This window comes from Trichosurus vulpecula, chromosome 7, assembly GCF_011100635.1.
Source record: "Trichosurus vulpecula isolate mTriVul1 chromosome 7, mTriVul1.pri, whole genome shotgun sequence".
Classification (NCBI taxonomy): domain Eukaryota; kingdom Metazoa; phylum Chordata; class Mammalia; order Diprotodontia; family Phalangeridae; genus Trichosurus; species Trichosurus vulpecula.
In genome coordinates, this window is record NC_050579.1 from 47,129,607 (window position 1) to 47,145,083 (window position 15,477).

Sequence of the window (15,477 nt, forward strand, 5' to 3'; positions counted from 1 at the left end):
TCTTCATCTTACAGATGAGGAAACTGAGGCCCAGAGAGATAAATTGACTTGCTGAAGATCACCTAGGTGGTGACAGAGATGGAACAGAACAGACCCAGGTCCTCTGATTGCAAATCCAGCCTGATTTTCCACTGAACCCCAACTCTAGGACACTCCTTTGCATCCTACTTGGTGGCTATGAAATCATCCCTCTATGGGATAAACTATATGGTGGAATTGGCCTAGGGTGACTTTTGTGGTCCCTATCAGCTCTAAAATTCTATGACATTACTCTCACCCCCCCAATAATGTGAAGGCATCGTCGTCAAAGATGGTATTTAGATTGAGGTAGCTGATGGAGCCAGCCACCTAATCCTGGGCTTGAAAATAACTTATTTGTGGGGTCAGAACAGGCCTCTGTAAGGAAGGAGCCATTGATATCTGTCAGCCAAGACTGAATCTTCTGGGAAGCAAAGGGGGACAGGGGAGGTCCCAACTACCTAAGTTTTCCATACGCTAACCCACCCCATCTTCATCCTCCATGAGAGTCTTAGTATGTAGCTTCCTGGCTTCTTCCCAGGAAGAAGCATTCCTGCTCAGAAGGATGAGCACTGGGCTTTGGCCCCATGGGGCACCGGTCTGGGATACAAATCATGCCCCCGACACTTTCTACGTCTGTTCGTTTGGGCAAGTGACAAGCCTCTCTGGGTCTCAGTTTCCCCATCTGTAAAATGAAGTAGCAGGATTGCTAGGATGTTGCTGCAGTCTCTTCGGGCTCTAGAACTAAGCTTTTATGCAACTGATCAGTCCACCTGTACGTTAGAGTCAGTGCAAGTAGCCCAGTGTGTGTCCTAAAGGGGGCGGGGGGGGGCCGGAATGAGACTTTCTGGAGCTTTTTTTTTTTTGGTGACCTGTGCTGCCCTTGATGGGCACACTCTCCCCCACCCCAGTTTTCAAGTCTCCATCACTGCTCTTTCCCCGAAGCTCGAAGGGATGGGAGGTGGGGGTAAAGAAGAGGCTCATGCACGGAACTTCTGCAACCCCCAGACTCCAAACTCCTAGACTTAACTCTCAGCTTGTCAGTAGAAGGGGTTAATCCCCCCCCCCGGGCCCCGGGGTCCGCCTTTAGCCCCGCCCCCTTTCCCCGGTCCGGGCGGGTTTGCCCCGGAGGGGGGCAGCAAGGAGGCGGCCCCAGCCGGAGACCAGGACCGGACTGAACTCCTCTGCACCGTGTCCGAAGTGCCGGACCCAATCGGATCGGAGGAGATCGCGAGGGCGCCGCCGATTCCGCTCTCCCGCCATCCCCACCACATCTCCAGCGCCTGGAGCCCCCGGGGCCCCCTCCCCCTCCCTGGAGCCGGAGCTGGTAAGTCCCGCCCCCAGCACCAAACTTTTCTGCTCCGAGGTCTCAGGTCCTCGGCCCGACCCTGAACCAGAACTTGGAAGTGGGGTGGACCGGAGGGAGAACTCACTGCTTGCACGTCCAAGAGTCCAGAGCCCCCCCATGACAGAGCCGGGGTCTGCAGACCCCACTCCCTGGGATCTCCTGCAAGTGCCGGATAGCCCCGGTTATCCAGACTCGCGACTCCGAGAATCCGCGACTCCAGCTGCTTGCGAGTCCCCCGGCCTCGGCTCTGGGTGGCCGTGGAGCCCATCACCTCGGGGTCCCGGTCTGTCCCGGGTCCGAGCGCCCGATATAGCCTCCCTCCAGCAGCCCGCCCCCGCAGGGACGCCCGGACGCCCCGACCGAGCTGCGTCGCCCCCGAGTCTCCCCAGAGAGGGCTCGAGACCTCCGCGCCCCCCGCGCTGTCTGCCTCCCCCATCCCCCTCCGCCCCAGATGTGCCGCGGCCGCCGCTTCCAGATGTGGGGGAGGGGGAGGAGGCCGAGGCCGTGGCCTGGCCGGAGCCGAACGGGCGGGGCTGGGGATGGGAGGGGGAGAGGCCGGGAGAGGAGGCCGGACGGGGCGGGGCGGGGCGGGCGATGTTTGCGGCCGGCCCCGGGGTGGGGAGTTGCGCGCCGGTCCCTGGGCCTGGGCTCCGGCGCCTGCGATGTCTCAAGATGGCGGAGCTGGGCGAGTTAAAGGTACCGGACCCCCTGGATCCCCCGGAGCCCGAGTCCGGCCGGCCCAGGCGGCGGAGCGGCGGGAGAGGAGCGGCAGGGCGGGGGTGCGGGCGGCCCGGGGGCCGAGTCCGGGGGTGGCAGGGGTAGACGCGGGCTCCTGGACACCTGGAGAGGATGGACCCTGGGGGCAGGGACGCGGCGGACGGCGCGGGGGTCCGGGCTCGGGGCGGCGGGGATGGCGATGCTTAGGGATCCAGCGCCGTGGGCAGGGCAGGGGCGGGGGCCTCCGGGGGCAGGGATGGAGGGGCAGGGCCCGCGGGGGGCAGGGCCACGGGGGCGGGGCTGGGGGGGCAGCAGAGCTGGGGGCACCGGGAGTCAGCGCGGTCTGGGCGATCGCCGTCGCTGACATCTGCGCAGCGCTCCGAGGTTTGCCAGGAGCTGCACATACGTTATCTCATTCGAGACTCCCCCCGCCCCTGGAGGTCGGTACCGTGCATACATCCGTGGAGAGAGGAATATCCTGGGGGGGGGGCGGGGCGGGGGAGATGGGGCGGTGGGAGAGGGCAGAGACGAAGGGATGGGGCGGTGGGAGAGGGCAGACATGTAGGGATGGGGCGGTGGGAGGGCACGGGGAGAAGAGGGGGCGGTGGGAGAGGGCAGAGATGTAGGGATTGGGCAGTGGGAGGGCACGGGGAGAAGAGGGGGCGGTGGGAGAGGGCAGAGATGTAGGGATCGGGCAGTGGGAGGGCACGGGGAGAAGAGGGGGCGGTGGGAGAGAGCAGAGATGTAGGGATGCGACTGTGGGAGGGCAAGGCGTAAGATTGTCGGAGTCACAGGGATGTAGGGATGAGGCTGTGGAAAGGTACCGAGATGTAGAGAACAGGCGGTGGGAGGGCACCGGGAGAGAATTGTGGGAGATGGAAGAGAGGTGGGGATGGGGCTCTAGGAGGGCACTGGAATATCCGGGGGATACAGAGCTGTGAGTAAGATGTGGGGGTGCAAGAATGAGACCATGGAAGGGCCCAAGGAATCGAGAATCGTGGGAGGACCGATGTCAGGATGCCAGTGTGGGGCTGTGGAGGTAAGAGAGAGATCTACAGGTGATAGAGAAAAAGGAGGTGAGGCTCCATGTGGTAGTGACATAGGAGGGGCTGGTTTGGGAGGAAAGGCGGGGAAATTGGCAGTCACGTTCCTCAAAGAGAGCGCTGCCGTCATTAAGCTGGCCTTTGGTTGGTAGGGGGCAAGGGGTACAGGAAAGGTACTGAGGTGTAGGTACTGTGATCACTCACAGCTGCCAGTCTGTCAGTGGTAATTCCCTCGTGGGACCTGCTACTCTCTCTACAGAGTATCACACAGGGAAAGGAAAAGGGAACAGTGTTGATTAAGCACCTACTATGTGCCAGGGCACTCTGCTAAATGCTTTACCAGGATTCTGTCATTTGATTGATAATATTGCACAGGAGCTCAAGAGGCCACACAGTCTGTCCCCTTGATTTCAGACATTCCCGTCCTTCCTCCTTTTGGAATGGATCAGTGGTTTGGGGACACATTATAGGTCCTGTCATCCCAGTCTTTGGCACTCCCTGTCAGACCAGTGGCCCCAGGACTGGCCTGGTGGATTTGTGAATCCATTCTGCCAAGATGCTCTTCCCCTCCCTCTTCCTCCTGCATCTATAAGCCTTCTCCCTGGGGGATCAGGTCAGAGCTTTACCATCTGGATCTCAGTAGGGGAGAGGAACCACGCCTTCTTCCTTCAGGGATCAGCTCCAACCCCTCTCCCCTTAATTAAAAAGGAAGGTCCTAGCTGATGTCAAATCCTGTACTCTTGAAGAAGGGGGAAAGCCAATTCCTGGTGGGATTCCAGCATTCTGTAGTTTTCTGTGCCCTCTGCTCTGGGCCTTAGTTTCCCTTCCCCCAAAATGGGGAGATCTTGAGGTAGGGTCATGAGGCTGAAGGTGAAAAGGGATTTGAAGGGTATTGAAACCGTCCCCAGAAGCCTTGGCCCCAAGGCTTACTTACATGGAATGAGGCACAAGTGGGGGCTGGGAATTACATACAGATCCTCCAACCACCTGGTCCCAGTCTCTCTGTCCCCGTCCCCCCCCCTCCCCACTCCAGGACCTAGGCCCATCCTTTTTCCTTTCTTCCTTTTTCCTCACCCCCATTCTTCTTCCTTTCTTCCTCTTTTTTCTCACCTCCCCATCTTTCTTCCTCTTTTTTCTCATCCCATCTTTCTTCCTTTCTTCCTGTTTTTTCTCACCCCCTCATCCTTCTTCCTTTCTTCCTCTTTTTTTCTCATCCCCCATCCTTCTTCCTTTCTTCTTTTTTCTCACCCCCTCATCCTTCTTCCTTTCTTCCTCTTCTCATCCCCCATCCTTCTTCCTTTCTTCCTCTTTTCTCACCCCATCCTTTTTCCTTTCTTCTCATCCCCATCCTTCTTTTTTCCTCTTTTTTCTCACCCCCTCATCCTTCTTCCTTTTTTCTCACTCCCACCCTTCTTCCTTTCTTCCTCTTTTTTGTCATCCCCCATCCTTCTTCCTTTTTTCTCATCCCCCATCCTTCTTCCTTTCTTCCTCTTTTCTCATTCTCCATCCTTCTTCCTCTTTTTTCTCATCCCCCATCCTTCTTCCTTTCTTCCTCTTTTCTCACCCCCATCCTTCTTCCTTTCTTCCTGTTTTCGCATCCCCCATCCTTCTTTTTTCTCATCCCCTATCCTTCCTTTTTTTCTCACCCCCCTATCCTTCTTCCTCTTTTTTCTCATCCCCCATCCTTCTTCCTTTCTTCCTCTTTTCTCACCCCCATCCTTTTTCCTTTCTTCCTTTTTTCTCATCCCCCATCCTTCTTTTTTCTCACCCCCCTCATCCTTCTTCCTTTCTTCCTCTTTTTTCTCACTCCTCCATCCTTCTTCCTCTTTTTTCTCAGTCCCCCATCCTTCTTCCTTTCTTCCTCTTTTTTCTTATCCCCCCATCCTTCTTCCTTTCTTCCTCTTTTCTCTCATCCCCCCATCCTTCCTCCTTTCTTCCTCTTTTTTCTCATTTTATCTCTCAGAAAGCTGGGGTGGACTTGGGAATCTAAAAATAGGCCAGAAGGAGAAGGCAACTTTCAGGGGAGGGTTAGGAGCTTTGTGGTAGTGCTAGAGTTAAGGTGGGGGAGAGAAGGAGGGAGTGATGGGGGGAGGGGTTGCTGTTTTACTTCCTCCTCAGTCTATGCTGGCTTTTCTGGCCTATTGTTGGCTACCAAAGGGAGAGGGGTATTTTTAGGTCCCTCTAAGTGGGAGAAGCTGTCAGGGGAGACACTGAACTGGGGCCTGTTGAAACAGGAATAGGAAGGACACCTGAAGTGCAATTCTGTCTACTGTGTGGGTGAGGGGAAGACAAGGAGGAGGATTCTAGCCTCTTCCCTTAGGGTTGGATCATCTCTTCCTAGGCCCAAATTGTCCCATCTAGCCATGGGCTAGATGTATTCCTCTGGGCCCTTCTAAGTGATTCCTCAGCAGAAGGCCTTCTTTAGGATGGGCATCTGTTTATGTCTAGTTGTGAGGGGTTATGGTAGAATTATCCCCCCTCTCTTGAGGTAGGGAGTGGGCCTGGTGGATGGGGTAGGCTTACCCTTAGCAGGAGGCCTGGCTGTGGTTAGCCTTGGCCTTTGGGATCCTGTCCCAGCTCATCTGTGTGGCTGTTTCTCTCCCCAGCACATGGTGATGAGTTTCCGGGTATCTGAGCTCCAGGTGCTTCTGGGCTTTGCAGGCCGCAACAAGAGTGGAAGAAAGCACGAGTTACTGACCAAGGCTCTGCAGCTTCTCAAGTCTGGTTGTGGCCCCAGTGTCCAGATGAAGATCAAAGAACTCTACCGCCGCCGCTTCCCTCGAAAGGCCCTTGTGCCGTCTGAGCTTTCTCTGCTGTCTCTGCCCCCGGGAGCCCCACCCATTGTCCCTCCTGGCCCCTTGCCCCCGGCGCCCTCCACCCTCCTGCCTTCAGGACCCCTCTTGGGGGGGCCCAAACGTGAGGCTGACGTCCACCCTTCCCTGCCCCAGCCAGTCCACCCTGATGTCACGATGAGGCCACTACCCTTCTATGATGTGTATGGGGAACTCATCCGGCCTACTACCCTTGGTACGGAATTGTCCCTTTGAGTCTGACCTAGTAGACCCCCGACAGTGCTTGGTATGAGCATGATTCCATCCTCCTCTGAACATCTCCATTTATATTCCTATCCTAAACAAGGAGCTAACCTAATGTTGGGGCAGCTAGATGACTCAGTGTGCTGGTTCTGGGGTCAGGAGGCCCTGAGCTCAAATCTGGAACTTATTGGCTTGATCCTGGGCAAATCACTTAACTCCTGTTTGCCTTAATCCACTGGACGAGGAGATGGCAAACCATTCCAGCATCCTTGCCAAGAAAACCCCCTGGCCAATGGCGAGCTATAGTCCACTGGGTCTCGAAAGGTTGGGTGCAACTGAACAGCAACAACCTGTTGTCCCAAAGTGCTACCCTAGAGGGCTGAGCTCTCCAGCAGGGGAGGTTTGCTTACTTGGGTGGGGTACTGTTCACGGCTGACCTTTGGCCTGCTCAGTAACTGTGTCCTTCTTCCTCTGTGTACCTAGCATCCACAAACAGCCAGAGGTTTGAGGAGGCTCATTTTACCTTTGCATTGACACCACAGCAAGTGCAGCAGATTCTCGCCTCTAGGTATCTGGACCCCGTCCCCTCTGATTCCCTTTGTCCTTGACCCATGTTTTTGCATCCTGGCCTCATCTCTTGACTCTGGCTCTGATCTGCCATCTACCTTCTTATCTAACTTGGCCTTAGCCATCTGTCAGTTCTCTCCTATGTGTATATCCATTCCTCCGGCTTCCTTCAGGCCCTCCTGTCTCTTGCCAGACTATCTTTTTCCTCTGCCCCACACTTCAATAGCTCCTTTCCTCTTTCTGTTTTAGGGATGTCCTGCCCGGGGCTAAGTGTGACTATACAGTACAGGTACAGCTCAGGTAAGACAACTCCCAGAAGACATCCTTCTCATCCCCCTTCGCCCCATCACTCTGGGAATCGTTGGTCCATGTCCCCTATGGGTGGAGGTGGTGGTAGCTTCTCTTAGACAGAGGAGGTATAAAGGTACCCCTGAGAAGGTTTGAAAATTCCATGTCCTGTGTTTACTGTCCTGTTGGGGCTTTTCTTGTTTTCTGTGAGACATGTGCAGTTTGGCTTAAAATAAATGCCCATGTGCTATGGAGAGTGGCATTTCCTGACATTAAAAATATATTCATTCAGAAGTGTTATTAGAAATGTCCCCCTTTGTATTATCCTCTTGCCACATCTGAGGTGGTTGCTTGCCTATCATGCAGGCCTTGTTTCCAAGAGACTTTCATTCCTTGTCCAGGGGTAGATAATTCTTTCCTTTGGTATAAGGGAAGGAGTTTCTACCTTGAACGTTTTAGGGAAGAAATAAGTCTTATCCCTGGGTTTGGCCCTTAATTTTTTCCTCTGTCTTCAGACTCCTAGCCTGAGGAGCTAGACCTCTTGATAGTAACCTCCTGTACCTTCTCTTTCATTAGGTTCTGTCTCTGTGAGACCAGCTGTCCCCAGGAAGACTATTTTCCTCCCAACCTCTTTGTCAAGGTTAATGGGAAACTGTGTCCCCTGCCGGTAAGTGACCTCTTCCTCACTGTCCACCCCTCTCCACTTGTCTCAACAATTTTCCAGTCATTGGGTGGTGCCATTTTTCCAACATCCCATCCCTACATCCTCACCCTTTACAGACCCATCTTCCCTCTGAAAGAAGGATACTTTTCTCTAAGAGTGTATGTGTACTACCAACTTCCCTCCCAAGGTTGTTGTGAGTCTTCAGGGTAATAAGAACAAACCCTAAAGTGCTGCATAGATATTAGGGCTGCTTTTGCCCTGACCTCCCCCACCACCACATTCTCTCTAGGGTTATCTTCCCCCAACCAAGAATGGGGCTGAACCCAAAAGACCCAGTCGACCTATCAACATCACATCCTTAGCTCGACTTTCAGCCACTGTTCCTAATACTATTGTGGTCAACTGGTCATCTGAGTTCGGACGGGTGAGCTTTGTGCCTGGGACATGAAGAATCCCTGGGTGGGTGGGGGACATTTGTTGTCTGAGGGTTAGATTTGAGGGGAGGGGATTAGTTAGCATAACCCACTGCCTCTGGGCCCCACTTTGCTTTGGGAGTAAGTACCATGGTAACAGGGGAAACAAAAACTGATATTCTCCCCAGAATTACTCGCTGTCGGTGTACCTAGTGAGGCAGCTGACCTCGGTGACGCTTCTGCAGAAGCTGAGAGCCAAGGGCATCCGGAATCCAGACCACTCCCGGGCACTGAGTGAGTTATCATTAGATAAATACGCCGTTCTCCTCTCACTGATTCTGAGTCTCACCCTTATGCTCTTCTCCAGCCCAAACCTTCCTCATGTGAGACTTTTCCTGGGTGATCCCTTATCAACCTCAGGCCTGTCTCATGATACATCCTTGCCATCACTGGCCCCTGGGGCTCCTCCTGGCTATTCTGATCTCATGACCTTGGCTTTGGTCTCGTTTCAGTCAAGGAGAAATTGACAGCTGACCCAGACAGTGAGGTGGCCACCACAAGCCTTCGGGTGTCACTCATGTGCCCGGTGGGTACTGGAAGACGAGAGACTTTTGGAATGGGATGGGGGTGGAAAGGCTAAGCTAGGCTCCCAGGGTTTCTGTTTATCGAGATAAGGTGTCCCAGAATGGAGAAAGCTGGATAGAGGAAATGTGCTGATAAGTCCTGTTTTTCCTCAGTTAGGGAAGATGCGTTTGGCTGTCCCATGCCGGGCCCTCACCTGTGCCCACCTACAGAGCTTCGATGCTGCCCTCTACCTGCAGATGAATGAGAAAAAGCCAACATGGACGTGCCCTGTGTGTGACAAGAAGGCTCCCTATGAATCTCTGGTCATAGATGGGTATGGCCACCTCTGCTCCCACTTGTCCAGGACACCCAGATAAACCCCCTTCTTTCCCTTGACATGGACAGCATCAATACCCCCTAGGAGAGCCTGGGCACTGATGGGTATGGATACTCACACCTAGCTAGACTCATCCTGGAGATCTCACATTTCTGTCCCTCTCTCCAGTGCCCCTCCTCAGGTAGTTCACGTTGCTCCTAAATTCCTGCTTTTCTCTTGTCCTAGGCTGATGTAACCTTCTCGAATGACTATCTCCCCTAATCTTCTTAGGACCCTCCATAACCTTCTTCTTTCTCCCAGATTATTCATGGAGATTCTGAATTCGTGCACTGACTGTGATGAGATCCAGTTCATGGAAGATGGATCCTGGTGCCCAATGAGGCCCAAGAAGGAAACGCCAGAAGTTTGCTCCACGCCAGGGTATGGGTTAGATGGTGAGTGATGGATAACTCCCCATTTGTTCCCAGTTGGGGTTTAGGGTTAGATGATGTCTGACCCATTTCTCCCTTTGGTTATGGCCTAATGACACCCATCCTGAGATAGCATCCTTCCAATATCTCCAGGTCCCCCCTTTGGCCCTGGCCCTGAGGGGAAGCCCCCAGAGACCAAGAAGAAGATTGAGGTTATCGACTTGACACTTGACAGCTCTTCAGATGAGGAAGACCTGCCCCCTGCCAAGAAGCACTGTCCAGTCACCTCAGCTGTCATCCCTGGCCCCCCTGGAGGCAAAGGGTACAAAAAATGGGGTTGGGAAAGAAGTTGGGGAGAGGGCAGGGTTTAGAGCAAGAAGTCTGCCCAAGATCACTGGGGATACGTGGGGATCAGGGGAACAAGGAAGGCCAGGACTTCACCTCCTGAAGATATGGCTGCTTTTCTATGTAGTGGTGAGGGGCTGGGGCTGACATGGAGGCTGGGCTGATCTGGGACACAAGGAAGATGGGTGGACTTTGGGAGACTTCCCAGGGGGTGACACTGTGGCTCGTTTTCCCAGCTTCCTCTCTCCTTACAGAGTCCTGGCTACCAGTCACCAGCCATCATCTGTGCTCCGGAGCCCAGCCATGGGAACCCTGGGCAGTGACTTCTTGTCTGGCCTTCCTCTTCCAGAGTATCCACCAGCCTTTCCACTGGGGGCTGAAATCCAGGGTATGACCCAGACCCAAATATGGCTCCTTCCATAAGAACCCCCTCTGCCTGTTTTTTGCCTTGGTATTAGGTAATGATCCCTGTACCTCCTGCTCCTCAAATATCTACAATTTCTCAGGGAATCCCTGCATCTGGGAAACTGTGGGCAGCAGATGCAGAGTGATTTTGAATTTTCTTTTTCCGTTTCCTCCCAGGTTTGGACTTATTTACTTTCTTTCAGAACGAGAGTCAGGTAAGAGCTCCTTTCCCCTTCCACCAAAGTGTCCGATCTCTGTAGCTTCTTAGAGGTTTTCTTTCTGACTCTTGTGGAGGGATCTGCTCTGGCTGTGAGGAACCCATTTTTCATCCCTTTTTGCCACATGGGATGAGAGACTGAGGTGACTGGCAGGAAGCTTATTTCCTATTTGGGCACTAATTATAATTTTAGAACTGTAAGAAATTCCTCAATTTACAGATTAGGAAGTTGAGGGTCAGAAGGTCTGATGGCTAGTTCGGCTGGATCTAGAACCCAGATATCTGGATCCACGTGGTCCCAGAGTTCTTTCTACCCCCCTTCGCCTCCCCCACATATACCAGACCACACCCTTCTCATGCTCTGACATTCCATTCATTCTAAACGCCCACCCTAATGGAGGGAGACTGAGGTAGTGGAATGTCTCTAGCTGGGGATAAATGCTCTCACATCCATGGTGAGCAGTTCTTCTGAGAGAAAAACCCTCAAGTGGATGTCAGCTTTCTCTGGGATGTTTAAGATGTGGAGGGAGTATGGGGGAAGTGTCTGAGGGGCAAGAGATGGGGGGAAGGCTTCAATATTCTCTCCCGATTCCCTCTCAGCACTACAGCCCCTCGGTCATCACCTCAATAGATGAACAGGATACCGTCGGCCATTTCTTCCAGTACCGGGGCACCCCTTCCCACTTCCTGGGTCCACTGGCCCCCGTGCTGGGGAGCTCTCACCGAGGTTCTCCTCCAGCACCCCCTCCTGGCCGAGTCAGCAGCATCGTGGCCCCTGGGGGGGCCCTGAGGGATGGACACGGGGGACCCCTCCCTCCAGGTTCTTCCCTGACTGGCTGTCGGCCAGACATTATCTCCCTGGACTGAAACTCTAGGATCCTGGAGCTCCACACCCACCTCCAGCACTTAGTGGGGACAGCAGGGGGCGGGGGATGGGGGGGGGCCCTGTCCCTCAGCCCCATGAACGGATTCCCTTGGGGGCTGTGGCCAGAGGCTACAAGCAGAAACTCATGGACCTGTGCTCCTGGCTCCCTCTCTGCCTGGCAGGGCTAGCACCCAAAGGGTTAATATTTAACCCCCTTAAAAGGACATTTTGGGTTTATTTTTGGAAATGCTCTTCAGATGGAGGCATGTATGCCAAGAAGGGACAGGGAGATGTAAGAGTTGTGCCTAAGTGTTGGGCCTGGATGGTTGTCCATTCTTTTCTTCCTTTCCCTACCACTCCGTGTGTCTCAGAGCTAAATCTGAGCAGCTGGAGTGGGAGAGGGGTGAGTACTGGTGGATGGGTGGGAGCTCTCCATAGGTCCCCCTCAATACACCCAACATTTCTTCTTTGTCCATTCATTCCCCTTCCACAGGTGGGACAGACAGGAGAGACAAAGACAGGGCCTGAGATCTCTATTTTCACTTGCAGCTTTTTGTACATAAATGAGAAAAACCAAAAAACTCCAAAGATGACCCTTGTTCCTTTCTCAGTCTGACTGAGGATGAGATGAGGAGATCTACCTCCTCTGCCTCTCTAAGGTTTGGGATGGGAGAGAAGGTAGGGTTTTGTCCTGTTGCCTGGTTCTCTATTTATACATATAAATAAATATATATATATATTTAAGTTGATGACGATTCCCCAAGGCCTCCCTATCCTGGGGTCTGAGTTTCCAGTGGGATCCATAGTCTTAGAGTTATGGTCATGGAACTCATTCTGCACCTTTGGAGGGGGAGACATTCTGTCCCCCCTTCCCCAAATTCACCCTTCCCTCTTTTATGACCTTTGTTTTAATTTAATTTCTTATTTTCAAAATTGTAGTAACGTTCTCACCGACAATAAAGGTTGTGAATCCTATGTATGTCCATAGGGAAATGGAGAGTGCCTCATCTACTTGGCTTTCTTGAGGTCTAGATCTGAAAGATGAAGCCTTTGCTTCTTTTGATGGTGCTGAGGAGGCTTGGCATCTGATGTCCAGTTTTATTCCGATTCTGGCTTTGGGGAGGAGTGTGGCTAATACTTTGAGGACCTAGGGTCAGGATGACAGGACAAAAAGGACCTTGTGACCTCCTACACCCAGATATATAGCACTTAGAGAGTTTACAAAGCATTTTCCTCACTTATGAGGGATGTAGTACCAATATCTCTATTTTACAGAGAAAGAAGGTAAGACTGATCATGAGGTTAATAGGTGTTGGAATCAAAAGCCACAGTCCTAAGTTCAGGGCTCCTTCCCCTTTCTAACAGTGTTCTGCCCTGCCTTCTGGTTTAAACACTAAAATTGACTGGTTTAGACCTACACACGTCTCTTCCTTCCCTTACCTCTTCAGATGCTCGAGCCATAGACCAAGAGCAAATTTGGTTCCCATACTGACCCTCTCCTCATTCTTCCTTGTGTTCAGAGACTTCCGGAGCAGGATAGACACAGGCAGGTCCAGGCTTTGGGCCACATCTCCCTGAAGCTCCACTGCCCTGGGACAGAAGGGACACAGGTCAGGGTCTGGGATTCCTGGGAGCAAGCTCAGTCTCTGTGGCCTTTCCCAGAAATGGCCAAGAGACTACAGGAGGGTGGGTATACATGGACCCAAGTGGCCAGGCTGGTGGGAATGATCCCTACTTACTGAACAAAAGGCGGCAGGTATTGAGAGAGAGGCTCAGTCATCTCTGGTCCGTCTTCAGAGGCTGCCACTGCTGCCAATACATCTGGCTTCAGCCAGGCATAGGCACTGACCTCTTCCTGGTTTGGGTGGATCCGTTCCTGGGGGTCAGACACTTATCCTCAGTGGCCCCTGATCACAACTGACACCAGACATCTGTCTGAGGGCCTTTGTTGGGGGCACAGGGAGAGAGCTTTTCTCCACTGCCTAGACTTTTATTCATAGACCGACTTCTCCAATTGGTCTTACCCCATTGTCATCCCTACCTGTAGCTGCTGCTCTGTTTCCTGGGAAGTCAACAGTACATAGAGAACAATGTGGTGATATCTGGGGTGGCCTTGGCTCAGCATGGGGGGATAGGCAGACTAGAGAAGGAGGAACACAGCAGGTGAAGGTTTCCTGGATCCAGACAGGATCCCCATCCCAAATGCTTCTCAGCAGTCAAAACGTAAGGTGGGGGTATGTGGGGAGAAAAGGTCATAGGCTATTGGAAGAAGAGACGCCTGGGTCAGCAGGGAGGTTTTTAAATGAGGTGTAGGGATGTGGGGCACCCGTTCTCCCTTGCACACAGGGCTCATTCAGTGCTTGGTGTTGGCGGTGATGGGTCCTCTCTCACCTCCCACAGTCCCAGAGGGAACCAGGAGTACTGGCCTTGGGGCAGCTGCAGCCCTGTCTCCTCCCACAGCTCCCGAAGCCCACCATCCAGCAGCTGGAGGTCAGAGAAAACCGAGTCAGGTAGCCAGCCAAAGCTGACATCTGGTAGAGGCAGCTGCCTTCCCTTCCCCACCGAGTCCTGGGCTGCCTCCTCCCCCTCCCCCTTCAGTGCAGTTGTTTCTGGGCCACCAGGGGTGGTCCGGGATAGGAGGCATTCGTTCATCCCTCCCAGTTCAGGGCTTAAGAGCTACAGTTACCTCCTCATCCAGTTCCACGTGTCCACCTACAATAACAACGGGGTGATGACTGTGTGCCCTAGTCTGGGACCTTCACCCTTTCCCCCCTCTTCCCCCATGCACCGGGCGACCCAAATCCTACAACTCCAGAGGAGCGTGGGTTCCTGCCATCAACCTGCGTTCCCCTTCCACACCCATCGTGGGCCCCCGTGGTTGGGCATCAGAGCCACTGAACCGTGTGCTGAACGAGGCTGGCAAAGGACCGCACGAGGGCCGGGGGATAGGAGAGGGGTCACCTGGAGGGACCCAGAGGTTAGGGGCCGTGTGCATGCTCGAGGCCCTCCGGGTCAGGAGCACGGTCTGGTCACGGGACTGCAGGATGACAGCCACCCCCAAGTCCACTCCGCGGTCGGGCGACTGCTTTGGTCCCGCAGCTCCAGGGGGCTGCTGCTCCAGGGCCGAGAAGGGGCAGAACGGGGAGCGCTGCAGGGGGTTGGGGAGGAAGCCGGGGTCACTGCGAGGACTCGTGGGGATCGGGACTCCCTCCGGGCTCCAGATCCCTCTTCCAGGCCGCCCCTTCCCCCTCTCCCCGGCTCCGGACCGCTTCCCCTCTCTTCCCGCCACCGACCCGAGCCCCTTCCTCCCTAGGAGCCGGGCGGCCCGACCTGCAGGGGGAGCCGCGCCGTGGCGCCCGAGAAGGAGCTGTTCGAAAGCAGCAGCCGGCCCCGCTCCAGGCCGCAGTAGACCCGCCAGGGCCCCGGGCCGGGCCCCAGGCCCAAGAGGCCGCACACGCTCCGCGCGAAGCCCGCGGGCTCCGCGCGCCCCGAGAGCAGCAGGAGCACGCGGGCCTGCGCCATGGCGTGGGCGCTCCGGGAAGCGGCTCACGCAGCACCCCCTGGCGGCCAGCCCGGCCGGAGAGCCGGGACAGACCCCGCCCCGCGCCCGGCGTGGGCGGTGCAGGGAGCTGCGGCCTCCGGAGCGCTCTTCCCCGCCCCCCCCCCCACCGCCCTCCGTTCCCCGCCACGTGGCCCCCGGGACTCGGGGCGCCCAAGCGGCCCCCTGCCGGGCCCCCCCCTCCCCCCGCCATGGCGGGGATCAGACGCGGGCGGTCGCTCGGAGCCGGGTCACTCCAATCCACGCCTTTGCGCAGTCATTTCATGAGCCCCTGTGTTAGGCACTCCGCGCTGGAGGGCTCCCACTCCTCCCCGAGTTTTCCTTGAAAGCCCCCGAAAGTCACAGGGGACCCTACACACATTGAGCATGTATTTTTAACGTCTACACGTGGTGTCCCCCAAAATGGAGACCCTTGAGAGACGCGGGGAAAATTTCGTTTTTCCATCTCCCGTACCTAGCATGCTGTAGGAACTCAGTAATTGCATTTTGGTTGGTTAATGATAGCTGGCATTTACATGGCACTTTAAGGTGGGTAAAGCTCTTCCACATCCTTCCATTTGATCCTCATAATGACCCGGCGAGGTAGGTGCTTTATTAGTCACATTTGGCAGGAGAGGAGAGAACTCAGCTCACATAACTGGAAAGGCCACTTGTAGGCGGCTGGAGCCTTGGAGAGAAGAAT

General features: G+C 54.7%; 2 protein-coding genes across 5 annotated transcripts; one reads left to right on the forward strand and one right to left on the reverse strand.

Annotated features, from left to right (window-relative positions):
- The first annotated feature begins 1,191 nt into the window (after positions 1 to 1,191).
- PIAS3 (protein inhibitor of activated STAT 3) lies at positions 1,192 to 12,233 on the forward strand. Of its 3 annotated transcripts, none has more exons than XM_036767748.1 (14): positions 1,192 to 1,345; positions 5,733 to 6,153; positions 6,645 to 6,729; positions 6,978 to 7,028; positions 7,593 to 7,683; positions 7,970 to 8,104; positions 8,282 to 8,387; positions 8,606 to 8,679; positions 8,831 to 8,991; positions 9,295 to 9,428; positions 9,558 to 9,726; positions 9,986 to 10,137; positions 10,332 to 10,369; positions 10,972 to 12,233. In XM_036767748.1, exons 2-14 carry the CDS (start codon positions 5,736 to 5,738, stop codon positions 11,236 to 11,238), a joined length of 1,881 nt encoding a protein of 626 aa, XP_036623643.1. In that variant the 5' UTR covers positions 1,192 to 1,345; positions 5,733 to 5,735; the 3' UTR covers positions 11,239 to 12,233. The 3 variants fall into 3 exon arrangements, with proteins under 3 accessions (XP_036623643.1, XP_036623640.1, XP_036623642.1); XM_036767745.1 differs by lacking the exon at positions 1,192 to 1,345 and adding an exon at positions 2,029 to 2,062; XM_036767747.1 differs by lacking the exon at positions 1,192 to 1,345 and adding an exon at positions 2,029 to 2,062 and having other exon boundaries at positions 10,004 to 10,137.
- Positions 11,755 to 14,902, reverse strand: NUDT17 (nudix hydrolase 17). 2 transcript variants are annotated; one of them, XM_036767750.1, is made up of 8 exons: positions 14,567 to 14,902; positions 14,198 to 14,384; positions 13,923 to 13,948; positions 13,628 to 13,720; positions 13,278 to 13,376; positions 12,976 to 13,112; positions 12,677 to 12,826; positions 11,755 to 12,383 (listed from the first exon to the last, which is right to left on the reverse strand). In XM_036767750.1, exons 1-8 carry the CDS (start codon positions 14,756 to 14,758, stop codon positions 12,368 to 12,370), a joined length of 900 nt encoding a protein of 299 aa, XP_036623645.1. In that variant the 5' UTR covers positions 14,759 to 14,902; the 3' UTR covers positions 11,755 to 12,367. The 2 variants fall into 2 exon arrangements, with proteins under 2 accessions (XP_036623645.1, XP_036623644.1); XM_036767749.1 differs by having other exon boundaries at positions 12,730 to 12,826; positions 14,567 to 14,758.
- Positions 14,903 to 15,477: the final 575 nt, after the last annotated feature.

Bases quoted from the DNA above. Each gene is read 5' to 3' on its own strand.
- NUDT17 (XM_036767749.1), bottom strand. From the start codon at position 14,758: ATGGCGCAGGCCCGCGTGCTCCTGCTGCTCTCGGGGCGCGCGGAGCCC. The intron at 13,949-14,197 runs GTGACCCCTCTC...TTGTTATTGTAG, and splicing joins TAACCTCTGGGTCCCTCCAG to GTGGACACGTGGAACTGGAT. The intron at 13,377-13,627 runs GTGAGAGAGGAC...CTCCTTCTCTAG, and splicing joins TCCCTCTGGGACTGTGGGAG to TCTGCCTATCCCCCCATGCT.
- PIAS3 (XM_036767745.1), top strand. From the start codon at position 2,039: ATGGCGGAGCTGGGCGAGTTAAAG. The intron at 6,730-6,977 runs GTATCTGGACCC...TTTCTGTTTTAG, and splicing joins CAGCAGATTCTCGCCTCTAG to GGATGTCCTGCCCGGGGCTA. The intron at 10,138-10,331 runs GTATGACCCAGA...GTTTCCTCCCAG, and splicing joins ACTGGGGGCTGAAATCCAGG to GTTTGGACTTATTTACTTTC.